Genomic DNA, 12,378 nt, shown 5'->3' on the forward strand with positions numbered 1-12,378 from the left:
CACCCACAGCCACAGCCCCCCAAGAGCCCCTCTCCCTCAAGCTCTCCGATTTCCCTCCATCAAGCCACACAGCAGCAGCAGGAGTCCCGTTCATAGCCTCCTCCCACCGAAGGATCCAGCAGCGGCCGACAGCAGCAGCATCCCCCACGGACCCAGATCGGTCCGCTGCTCCTTCCTCCTCTGCTCCTCTAGCCGCTCACTGCACAGACCCGGCGATCTCCTCCCCATCAGCACAAAACCCGCCAACCAAACAACCTTCCCCATCTCAAGGGCAGCTTCAGCTGCCACGGATGACAGCATCACCGGCCGGATCTGCGACCAGCAGAGGGAAACAAACTAAAAGGAAGAAATAAAACAGAGGATAATCAGATCTGGAGAGGAAAGAAAAATTTGAACCGACTGCCTTGTGTGTATTTTTTGGGTTTTTGCAGGTGACGGTGACTCCATCGTCGGCGTGGGAAGACGGAGGGGAAGAGGACATTGCCGATCCCCTGTTCGTTTGAGCTTCCAGCGGCGGCGCGTGAGCCCACGCGCTGCTAGTGGTGGTGGCGCGTGGAAGGACGCGCCACCACTGTTCCTGCGTTGGCAGAAGGGCTTCCCTGCAATTTCTGGAGTTTTAGGGACTGTTTTGTAATTTTTAGATTATGTTATTGTAATAGTATTGTAATTTTTGTTTAGTTTGTTTAGAAATTGTATTTTGTATTGTGGATGTAAAAAAAAAAGAAAAGAAAAGAAAAGAAAGAGAAAATAATAATAGAAAAAAGATGTGTGTGTTTGTGTATTTTTTTTATGTATGTTATTGAATCAAAAGAAAAAAAATGAATTTAATATTTTAATTTATATGCACAAATATCTAAAGGATAGATAAAAATCATGTTGTATTTTCCATAAAAATGTAGAACATGTATCTACATATATTTTGGGAACTAATAACTGATTTATCAAAGCCTTAGAATTGGGCTAAAACTTTATTTCTTTAACACATCAAGTTCACGAAGCAGCTTACCTCAGGTAGGGTGCGTTAGGGGTGCTAATACCTTCCCTAACCACAACCAGTCCCTTACCCGTGAATTTCTGACAAGACCAGTACATCCGGTTTCCTAGTAGCCTTCAATTAAATGCTAGGCGGCGACTCCCAACGATGTAATCAAAGCAAGAAAGAAACGAGAAATGGAAAAATCGCCCACCGATGCCGCGCGGATTTGGACGTGCGACACGTAGAATGAAAACCAGAGCTGGTCGCTCACGTACGGTCGTAGCTAGTTCGTCTAGCAGCGATGATGATATTTTCTTAGGTGCCTCTCAAGAAGAGGCACCTACACCACCTGTGCCGTCAATCGATGTTGCCTCTTCCAACGGTACTTCACAACACAGAGGTGGCGTGCCTTTGCAGCGGAATCAATTTACTCGCAAGTACGAGGCATAGTGGAAGTACGAACTTTCAATGTAAGTTTGTTAAGGTTTTAGTATTTTTTTTAAATTACAATATAATTTATGAAGTAATCACTATTGAATTTATTTCATTTATTTTCAGGTTCACAAACATTGAGGCCGCCCGAGTAATATCATCGGCGTTTAAATCGTCGATGGAGATTCCATTGTTTCAATGGAGTCAGATATCCAAGCATCCTGAATGGATGCCTCAAATCAATGCATGGTTTGACAGATTTCAGGTTAGTGTTAATTTATAATTTTCAGCTTATTTCTAATAAATTATTAATATAATTTTAAATAAATTATTGTTTTTATTTAAACTTGTTTATTTATACACAACACAAATTCTGCTGGGACAATGAGCATAACACTGTTGTGAGGAGGGTGTGGGAAAATCACGCGGCAACTAGGTAAGATAAAAAAAAATACAAGATTTTTTTAGACTAAAATTTATGTTTTGAAATGTAATTTTTGGTTGCGTGAAGTAGATTGCGTGATTTTTGATATGAAGCACAAAAAAGGGCAAAAAAACCGCGAGGGATAGGGGTTTCCAAGGCTGGAACGATGTTGCTGTTTGGAGGGATTTCAAACCGATATACATCCCGGAAGATATATGGCTGCACTATCTTGAGCACGTGATGTCTGAGTGGTTCACACGACACTCACAGTTCGGTGCTGGAAACCAGAATCGGCCAATTCATGGCTCGGTGACAACGCACACTGCAGCTTCGTTCTGTTTGCTGCACATGCGAAACGGATGGTAAGATTAATTTAAATGAAATATATCGTTAAATTAAGTTGTTGTTAATATATCTTTTTTCACTATAGGTTGCGTCTCTTGGACGTGAGCTGAGCCCGATGGAGTTGTTTTTGGAGACGCACGTGCAGAGTCAAGACCACCAAAAGTGGGCGCAACAGTTCGTTGATAACTGTGCTCAACATTTCGTGGTATGTTTGTTCGACCATTTTATTTTGTAAGTTATTATGTAAGTTATTATGTTTATTGAATTGAATATGATGATTACTTTTTTTATTTTCAAGAGACCTATAATAATCGGTTGAGGGAGAGATACGGGGATGATATTTTGACCCATCCCGAATTCGATCCGGATTTGTGGATAGAGGTTGAATCGTTAGGTGGACCCGATAAAAATCGGGTTTATGGGCTCTCCAACACTACGACAGACAACTTGTGGTCGACCCGTAGTGTTTCAACCGTTGGGAGCTCCCAATCAATATCGAGCTCCCAATCTAAGGAGTTCGTAGCCTTGCAGCAACACACGGCTCAGCTCACCGACAAATACGATCACCTATCAGTGGAGTATGCACAACTCATAGCGTCTCATGCACAACAAAGGGCGGAGTCTGAGCAAATCAAAACGTCTCAAGCACAACAAAAAGCGGAGTATGAACAACAAAAAGTGGCTTATGAACAACAAAAAACGGCTCATAAACAGCTTCACGAAATGGTTATGAACATGGCAAATAGGAGAACATGTCCGCCTAACCCTTTTTGACCGTATAACCACCAGCCTCCTCCTCCAGGATCTCCTCCTCCTCCTCCAGCTCCACCTTTATATTAATTTGTAATAAACATTATTTACCTTTAAAACTTCTTTTAAATTTTTTTTTAAAACATATTCAGTTTGTAATGAATATTATTTAACTTTGATTTTTTATATATATTTAATATAAATTTTATTTGCATAATTGGTTTGTATTACAATTAATTTATATAGTTTTATATTATATATCCTAAATAATTTTTTAAAAACAAATTTAGAAAAAAAAATATTACAAAGGGTTTTACCGACGGATTAATTCGGTCAGTATTTTAAACACTTACCGACAGACTTACCGATGGAATTAATCCGTCGGGATTTAATAGTAGTTGCCACACTTACCGATGAATTTACAGACGGATCTATTTGGTCGGTATTTCATACACTTACCGACAAATGTACCGACGGTTAGTAGCCGTCGATAAATCACGATATCACCGACGGACTAAAAATCCGTAGGTTATTTCAAGCGGGAATCTTTTTTTTATGGGTAAATTCCGTCTGTAAAACCATCGGCAAATGGTTTTTTTGTTTTGCTGACCGATATAGCGACGGAATGGAGAATCACCGACGAAAGGAAAGCCAACGGACTAAATCCGTCGATGATGATGTCGGTAAAAAAATCACCGACGAACTGCTAATCACACACCGACGGAATTTGTCCATCGGTAAAACTGTGAAATCTTGTAGTGAACATTTGGCCAGGTGTCCCTCTTTGTCACACAAGTGACAGTAAACAGAGGAGGTGGATGAAGATTTCATGTTGACAGAGGGTGTAGAAGATATAGAAGGCCGAGATTTCCATTTCTTGACTCCTGTCATTTTGGAAGTCTGTTGTGCATAATAAACTGAATTGGAAGGCAAATGGTTGACAGACCATGCAAATATCTCATGGTTTAAGGCTTTTTGGAACAATATCTGAGAATGACGGTAATGAAAGCTATGACATCATGGTGGTAGAGAAAATTTTATAGTTTGGCCCCAATGCTCTCAAATACCAGTGCACTTTGTCCATGTCATCAATGGGACGACCAATAGCAGCCAACTGGTCGTAGAGACCTTTAAAGAGTCGAGAAAACTCAACAATGGATCGAGAGCCGCGTTGCATCAACTGGAGTTCATCCTTGAGTTGTAATTCTCGAGTCTTTGACTTGTTAGAAAATGAGGCTTCAAGAACTTGTCAGGCCTCATAAGAATGTTGCAGTCTTAACACCTCGCTCATAGACTCCTCTGTAAGAGAAGAATAAAGTAAACTAAGCAGCATCTGATCTGTATGCAACCAGGAACTGTAAGAAGGATTTGGCTTTGTGACTCCATTAGAGTCTGTAACCATGAGGCTTAGAGCGATCATTGTGCCATCTAAAAATCCAAACAGTTCTTAACAAGTTAACAGGGGAACAAACTGATTTCTCCACAACAGGTAATTGGAGGAAGTCAGTTTAATGGTGAGCATGTGCACCATTGTATTGAGCGAAAGAACAGGCAATGAAGGAGAAGATAAGTCGGCCATGAAGATTTGTAAACCTAGCTCTGATACCATAAAAATATTTACAGGACAGTGGGAATGACTGAATGTCTCCTTACCATACTAAGGAGAAGTCTATTCATTATATATTAACATAACGACAACTATACAATCCTATATAATAGGAAAGATAAGGATACAATTAATGATGTAATTATCCTACAACTATACATTAGCAATATTACAGTAACAGAAGAGATTGCAGCGTATATGATGGAGAATCATGAGATTCTCCCTTATCAGGATATATGAGTTGAAGGGTGCTCTTGATAATACCCTTTTGATTGACTTCTCCAACATTAAGTAAACCATCATCCTACTGGCGGAGTGACTTTCAAGGTTACAACATTCGATTTTATATAAACAATATATATCGAGAAATATTCTTTAAACTTTTGTTTGTAAATACGAGTTTTTAATTTTTCTAATGTATGCAAATGTTTGTTTATGAATTCTCATATGTCAGGATACATCACCTTTTTCATGGTGAATGAGCCTCGGTTGGGTCAACATGACCCCACAAAGTCCAATTGAGTGTGACTAACAACCTCCAAGCTTCATTTAAACATAGCCAAGAAAATTAGGCCAAAGCCCAATGTATCATCACCTTTTAGGCCTAATGCATGTATTCCAAAACTGAAGATTGAGCCTTGTTTCCAGGCCTATATCCCAAATCACTACCTTGTGTTTTAGTAGCCTTTCATCATCAATTATAAACATGCACAAACCACTTTAGGCAAATTATTAATATAAGTACCCTTTTATCATTAAAAACAAATACAAAGCAATTTACCTTATGTAGAATATCTTAGGGTGATTTATATTTTTTTCTTTAGCATAACTAGTCCCTTACCTAGAATCTCTGAATACTAATTAGGAATTTTAGTTATTATAAAACTAGATAGTAACTTCTTTTTCATATTTTTATCTTAGCAATCCTCATCATCTAAGTGAGATGTTCCATGCAACAATATTAGTGTGTATTTATAACTAAAAGATATTTGACATAGTTTTCAAAGATTTTTGTAATGAAATCATAAACTATAACAATCAAGATATTCTCATTTTGAGAAAAACTTAAATCATTTGAATTTAATGAACTTTAAGTAAAATCAATGCACAACAAAATATTTAATGATTTTTGAAATACCAAATAGCAATGATACAAAATATGTAACATCAATATGTATTTTGTAATGAAATAAAAATACTTCAACATAATTATAAGAGATTCTCTATCGAAATCCTAAACTGTAACATTTATGATCCTTAAGTACTAATTAGTTATAAAAAATGAAAGACTTAGAATAGGAATAGAGGAATCATAATGACGTTTTAGTTGTAATAATGTGTTTAGAATAATAACAAGGAATATGAAATTTAAAATTTTTAATGTCTAATTTTTAAGATGAAAAGAAATGATAATTACAAGAATGCTTTTATTTATGTTGATAATAATAAAAATGATAAGGCTGATTATGATGGTGGTGGAAGGGACGGAGGAAGTGAAAGATATGATATTTGTAGTAATAATATAGTAACAAAAATAATATATTTAAATAATAATAATGAAACCAACATGGGAGGTGGCTAAAAAATAAGGGTTGGAGAATAAACAACAACAACAACAATTTTTTTTTATCAAAAACAATTATCGCCATTATAATGAAAATGGAGAAGTGATGGTAATAGAAGTAGTTGATATAATAAATTATATTTTTTAGCTGTCATTAACATTGTCACTTCATTATTTTTAACAAAACACTTATAAAATAAGAAACTTTTATTCCACCATTCTATTCTTTATCACCAATATCACATTCGACATTGTGGCAACCCACATGCTTTCCTAGAATATGGAGAAAATAGAGTCTTTTATGTTTTGAGAGGGGGAAAAGGTCTAATATTTGTAAAGTAGTCGCCACCTAATATTATGATAACTAGGAACCATAATTAGTCTGCAAAGATTTGTGATAAGGAACTAGTTATGCTAGAGAGAAAATACTACCATCCTAAAGCATCATATGTGAAGTAAGTTGTATTGTTAGTCTTGTATCGAATTATTAATAGTTTGTTATGCATAATCTACTAATGATTTATCTACAGGGTGATAATGAGTTTACTACAATGAGTTAAACTCATATTAGTGGTTCAAATCTAGCCGTCCTAAGAAAGATCAATGGAAGAAGTCTCAATGAGGTTCAATTGTCTTATGGTACCTTAACACTCTTGACTCTGACATCAATGCTGAAAACAATTAACATCACTAGAATTTAAACTAGTACTAGAAGTGTTATCTTGCATCATTGGATTTCAAACTAATACTAAGAAATTTTATCACACACCACTTAAATTCAAACTATTACCAAAAGTTCTATCTTCCATCATTGGATTTAAAACTAGTAACAAGAAGTTTGAGTCGTTGTCACTAGAATTCAAACTAGTATCAAGAAGTTTGAGTCTTTGTCACTAGAATTCAAACTAGTATCAAAAGTTACCAATGCCAGAAGTTTTATCTTGTGTTACTTGAATTCAAACCAATACAAAAAAAGCTTGAGCATTCGTAACTAGAATTCAAACTAGTACTAAAAGTTTTATTTGGGTTACATGAATTCAGCCCAATACTAAAGATCCAATTCTATTATTCAAAGACCTTAATCCAGAAATCATGATCTCTTCATACAGATTATAGAGACCAGGTAAATCGTAACTAAACTTTGAAACAACTAACATTCCTATAATAACTTTTTTGTTTTGACCACTTGCAACCTTGCATAAACATTATAAATTTTTTACAAGTTTGGTACGCAACCTATGAGAAAATATTTTTCTTAAATCTTTGTATTGTAAGCATTATAAAGAGATGACAACTATCATAACCTGATTTTTACCCCTTTTAATTATAAAAATTTTGCATCAACATATTTTTGCAGGCATATAATGGATTTTTAAAAAGCAAGGACCAAGTCATAATAGGTAAAAAAAAAGATCAGGAGTAATTTTGAGGGAAGTTAGAGGTTTAATTGAAAATAATATTGAAGAAAAATGGTCACTCTCTGAGCCACAGTTGAATAAAAAGGGACAATTAGGTTTTTGATGTTTGATTTGAACCAAACTTGGCCATTTAAAGTCACTAATGAAGATCCTTCCATGCTTTTATTGTTGTAAAAGTTAATATTGAAGGTGCATTAGCGTTTATGTTAAGCCAAATAATTATTTTGGAAGTAATTAATGGATTTTAAATTATATAAGCTAACATTTATTAAACATGAAGTGTTGTGTCGTGGATCATGAGAAAATATGGTAAATAAAGTTTCTTTTGTTTCTTTGAAGAAGGTTAAGATACGAAATGTTGTGTGTGGGTATACTATTGAATCCTAAAGATGCTTTTTCCCCCCTTAAGGTTTCAATTTATATTGTGGTTAGAAAGCATGTGTGTCCTTTGATTTAGGAAAATGAAGAAATTTAGGGTTTTTATTCTTTTGATGCCATGCCTAACCTGGGTATATATGTTTCCCCAAGTCTTTTATTTATAGGGATTAAAATCAAAATTTATTTAAATTGATGAAATCGTTTATTTTTAAGGATGAATGTTTAAATTTTACTAAATTGATGAAATCGTCTATTCTTATGAATTAGCATCCAAATTTTTCTAAATTGATGACAACGTCTATTTTAGGGATCAATATCAAAATTTTCTTTTATTGACGAGTCTCTTATTCTCAGGGATCAACATCTTTTTTTTTTAATTAAAACAAATTATGAAATATCACAAAACCAATGCCCATTAAAAAAAAAAAAAAAAAACTCTTAGGAACAGGGAATCTACACTATTCCCAAACGCATCTAGTTTTAGTTTAGTCTTATATTTATGATATGATATGATGATACTTTCGAGTATAATAATTACTCAAAGTGTCTTTTACCTGCTAGCATGCAGGTTCAAGCTAATATTGCCTCACCGTTAATGGTTTTTGATTTTCAGAGCGAAAAAATCAACGCACACACATAATATATACACATGAAGAGAAAAGAAACGAGGAGAGAAGAACCGCATTGACTTTTGTTTAGCATTTCAAGTTAGCATTAGAGATAAAATACTTATATAATATAGTATTATTACGCTTTGAACGTGGAGTGGAGAGGGAGATTTGTGAGGTTTACGAGTTGACAATTTCTAGATCTGATCCCAATATTGGGTTCTCCCGTTATGGGATTTCGTACAGGCCTCAATTGAGATGAGATGATGTCAGAGCTCCCTCTTTTTTATTTTTCCCCCCTCAACTATATATTTTTATATATATATATATATATATATATATATAGCCGAAAGAATCTGCTTATTATATCCTATTTATCATCAAAAATATATAAATTTCCTTCGATCCCATCAATCATAAACTATACATGGAAATCCTACTTAACTTTCACCGTTAATAACTATCTAGCCAGCCCCCTCGGAACGATTCCGTTGACAAGGAATATATATATATATATAAAAATGAAGAAAATAAAAGTTGCAGGAGGCCATGGCCTTGATGTACGGTGCATGGAAGGGTGGATTAAGGAAGCGCTGCGCATAAACACAGGCTGTTATGCTGATTAATTATTCCTCTTGAAAGGGGGGGTCAATAAATTCAAGAGGCTACATTTCTGTAGGCTTGGAATGGGTGCATGCTTTAATTATTAGTATATAATCAGCTAGATGACCAGTGACTCTAGGGCCAGTTTTAAAACCGAGCTTCTTGCTTGTTAAATTCAATATTACAGGCTAGGCTTGGCTAAAATGACAAGAAAAGGGCCATGCCCATTCTCAGATTCATGCTGTGTGGGATGTTGTTGTAGGGCTAGCATGGTCTTCTCATGCTTTGGCAGGCCTCAGTTGTGAAATATTCCTGGTTAACCAAAGTTTATTAATTGAACTATAAGTTAATTGATTAATTTAATTGAGAGTTAATTAAGGAGCCAATTAAAGTCAAAGCTTAGATGCGTCCTAGTGTGTCTAATGCTACGAATACTGCATCTTTGAGACGAGGGAATTGACTTTGGTGCCTCAAAAGCAGCGCATACAGACAAGAGAGAGAGATTGCATCTTGTTTTCGACTAGAAGAGAAGAGAAGATGGATACTGATCTATCCCTGAAAATAGATGCAGAAAGTGAAGTAGAGGAGGATGGAGATGAAGAAAGGCACCATGGTAAAAAAGGGGGAGGAAATCATCAAGAAGAGGAGGTAGATGGACAAAACATACAAGATACTAGTGAAGCAGCAGGAGCAACAACAACAAGAGGAGGAGGAGGAGGAGGAGGAGCAGAAGATGATTCTTCCCTACTGGAAAACATGAAAACTGAAGAGGTACTCCTTTCTTCTTTCTAACACAATTAACACAAGAGGTTGTTCTAATAACCCTCCAAATATATATGTATATGTATATATATAGTTATGGTGATCTCTCTATCTCCTTCTCAAGAATAACACGAGGTGCTAAGTTCGACCGTGTGCGTGCTTATAACCCTCTATATAATTTCAAAACATGGATATGTATATCTCATGAAGGCTTGCTTTAATTTGCACACAGTAATTGTTTGTGACAATTTTGTAAAAGCAATATGGATATGCAGTTATCTGGTTTACAGATGGAGATAAGTCGCATGAAAGAAGAGAACAAAGTCTTGAGAAGAACAGTAGAGAAAACCATGAAAGATTACCATGATCTTCGAATGAGATTTGCTTCCTTCCAGCAAAATATGGACCAGAAGAAGGTAATATTTTAATACATATAATACTATTTCTTTAGTTTTATGGGCCAGAAGAAGCAAAATATGGATATATATTCATTATTTTTATTTAGGATCCGCAAATCTCTCTCGGGCTTAATGCTAACGATAACAAAGCTGTTCAAGAAGTGCCGAAGGCAATAATACCCAGACAGTCAGATTCTAGTTATATCCAAAGACACCAGGCAGTAGCATCTACGAAAGGTGACACTGTTGGAGAGGGTGAATTAGGGCTGTCCTTGAGGCTACAAATTACAAGTACAAGTCAACAAGAAAGAGAGGAGGATATGGAAGAGAATAATAAGGAAGATCAAACTGCAAACCATGCACCAACAATATCACAGAATAATAATAATAATAATAATCAAAGAACTGATTTGGGAGGAGCTGGAATCACTGCTCATGGTGCTTCTTTAGCCAACAGAAAGGCTAGGGTTTCAGTCAGAGCCAGATGCCAGGCAGCAACTGTAAGTTGTTTACTTTCAAGATGTTATATTCAAAATTTATGCAGTTGGGGTGCTGCTAACTAAATGTTTTGATTTTCAGATGAATGATGGATGCCAGTGGAGAAAATATGGGCAGAAGATTGCCAAAGGAAATCCTTGCCCTCGAGCCTACTACCGTTGCACGGTTTCTCCAGGATGCCCGGTTAGGAAACAGGCATGATACTTGTTCAGCAAGCACAGATTAATTCTTGTGATTATTTTTAAGCACATGATTAGTTTTAATTTGCTGTTTTCTCTCTTTCTTTAATGTTTTGTGTGTTATGATTTTTACTAGGTGCAAAGATGTCTAGAGGACATGTCAATTCTGATAACAACATATGAAGGGACTCATAATCATCCGCTCCCTGTGGGAGCAACAGCCATGGCTTCAACAGCCTCTGCAGCAGCTTCCTTTATGTTACTGAATTCTAGTAACCCTCTCTCTGATGGCATGATCACTACTGGTCAAGCTAATTCCCTTCCATACCATGCCTGGAACCCTCAATATTCATCGAACTTTAGAAGCATAAACCCCAATGATCCTTCCAAAGGGATTGTTCTTGATCTTACACACGATCGAGATCGATCACTACTACAATATCCAATGATGGCTAGCTCTTCACAATATTCCTCTTCTTCGGCTAGTCATAATCAGTACCCCAGCTCGTTCAGTAATTGGATGCAAAGCCGATCAAGCAGTTACCAAAATAGCGCTGCTAATGTTCATGGCAGTAATTTTGCTGGCCATAGAGTGCAAGAAGAGAAGTTACTGATGGCTGAGAATGTAACAGCAATTGCTTCTGATCCAAAATTTAGGGTTGCTGTTGCGGCTGCTATCACATCTCTCATTAATAAAGAGAACAGCAGCAGTCATCCTATAGAACCATCTTTGATTAGTAGGGATGGTGAGAGAGGTAGCCCTACATGCAAGCAGCAACAGCAACTTTCTGGTCCTTGAATCCTCTCCCCATGCACAAGTGGTAAGCCGATTCAGCGCTTGAATAAGCTACAACGGAGGAATATATAAATATACATATGGCTTGTCTAATTTTATTACCATTGAAGTACGTCCCTAGCTACAATTAATCTTTGCTTAATTTTCTTTTCTGCACAATAAACTCTTGCTGCCCAATTTTCTTTTACTTTGATTTTCCTTGTCTACTTAGCTAGCTAGTGTTTTTTTTTTTTTGAATTTGTAAGTAAGAACTTTATATAATGTACTAATTCAATCCAAGGAATTGAAAAGGGACAATATCTCTCCCCCTTCCGGTTTCCATTTTCTTTATTAGTTTTTTTTTTTTTTGTTAACATCTATTAATTCTTTTGTTGGGTTAAAGAAATTTATATAACCTTTATATTATGCTAAAAATCTACTAATTAATTGACTAATTTGGACTACTCGATTATAATATTTCTATCATTTATATATATAAAGGTACTCACACACACATGAATACCAAGCATATTTGAGATTATTATTGAATTATATTTTGAATCTTTGATTTGTATTTCAGTCACATTTTAATTATTTAAGCACTCATGTATCTATCTAGGGGTGTTCATGGTTCGATTTGGTTTGGTTTTAATCAAAAAATT

The 12,378-nt window shown here is 35.7% G+C and overlaps 1 protein-coding gene across 1 annotated transcript; it reads left to right on the top strand.

The window, feature by feature from the left end:
- The first annotated feature begins 9,513 nt into the window (after positions 1–9,513).
- Positions 9,514–12,062, top strand: LOC133678770 (probable WRKY transcription factor 9). The gene is made up of 5 exons (XM_062101262.1): positions 9,514–9,875; positions 10,142–10,282; positions 10,372–10,764; positions 10,844–10,945; positions 11,078–12,062. Exons 1-5 carry the CDS (start codon positions 9,642–9,644, stop codon positions 11,738–11,740), a joined length of 1,533 nt encoding a protein of 510 aa, XP_061957246.1. The 5' UTR covers positions 9,514–9,641; the 3' UTR covers positions 11,741–12,062.
- The last annotated feature ends 316 nt before the right edge of the window (positions 12,063–12,378 follow it).

This window comes from Populus nigra, chromosome 1 (genome assembly GCF_951802175.1).
Source record: "Populus nigra chromosome 1, ddPopNigr1.1, whole genome shotgun sequence".
NCBI classification, from domain to species: Eukaryota; Viridiplantae; Streptophyta; class Magnoliopsida; order Malpighiales; family Salicaceae; genus Populus; species Populus nigra.

Coding starts and splice junctions, on each gene's coding strand:
- LOC133678770 (XM_062101262.1), top strand. CDS start 9,642: ATGGATACTGATCTATCCCTGAAAATAGATGCAGAAAGTGAAGTAGAG. Junction 9,876..10,141: donor AAAACATGAAAACTGAAGAG/GTACTCCTTTCT, acceptor ATGGATATGCAG/TTATCTGGTTTACAGATGGA. Junction 10,283..10,371: donor AAAATATGGACCAGAAGAAG/GTAATATTTTAA, acceptor ATTTTTATTTAG/GATCCGCAAATCTCTCTCGG.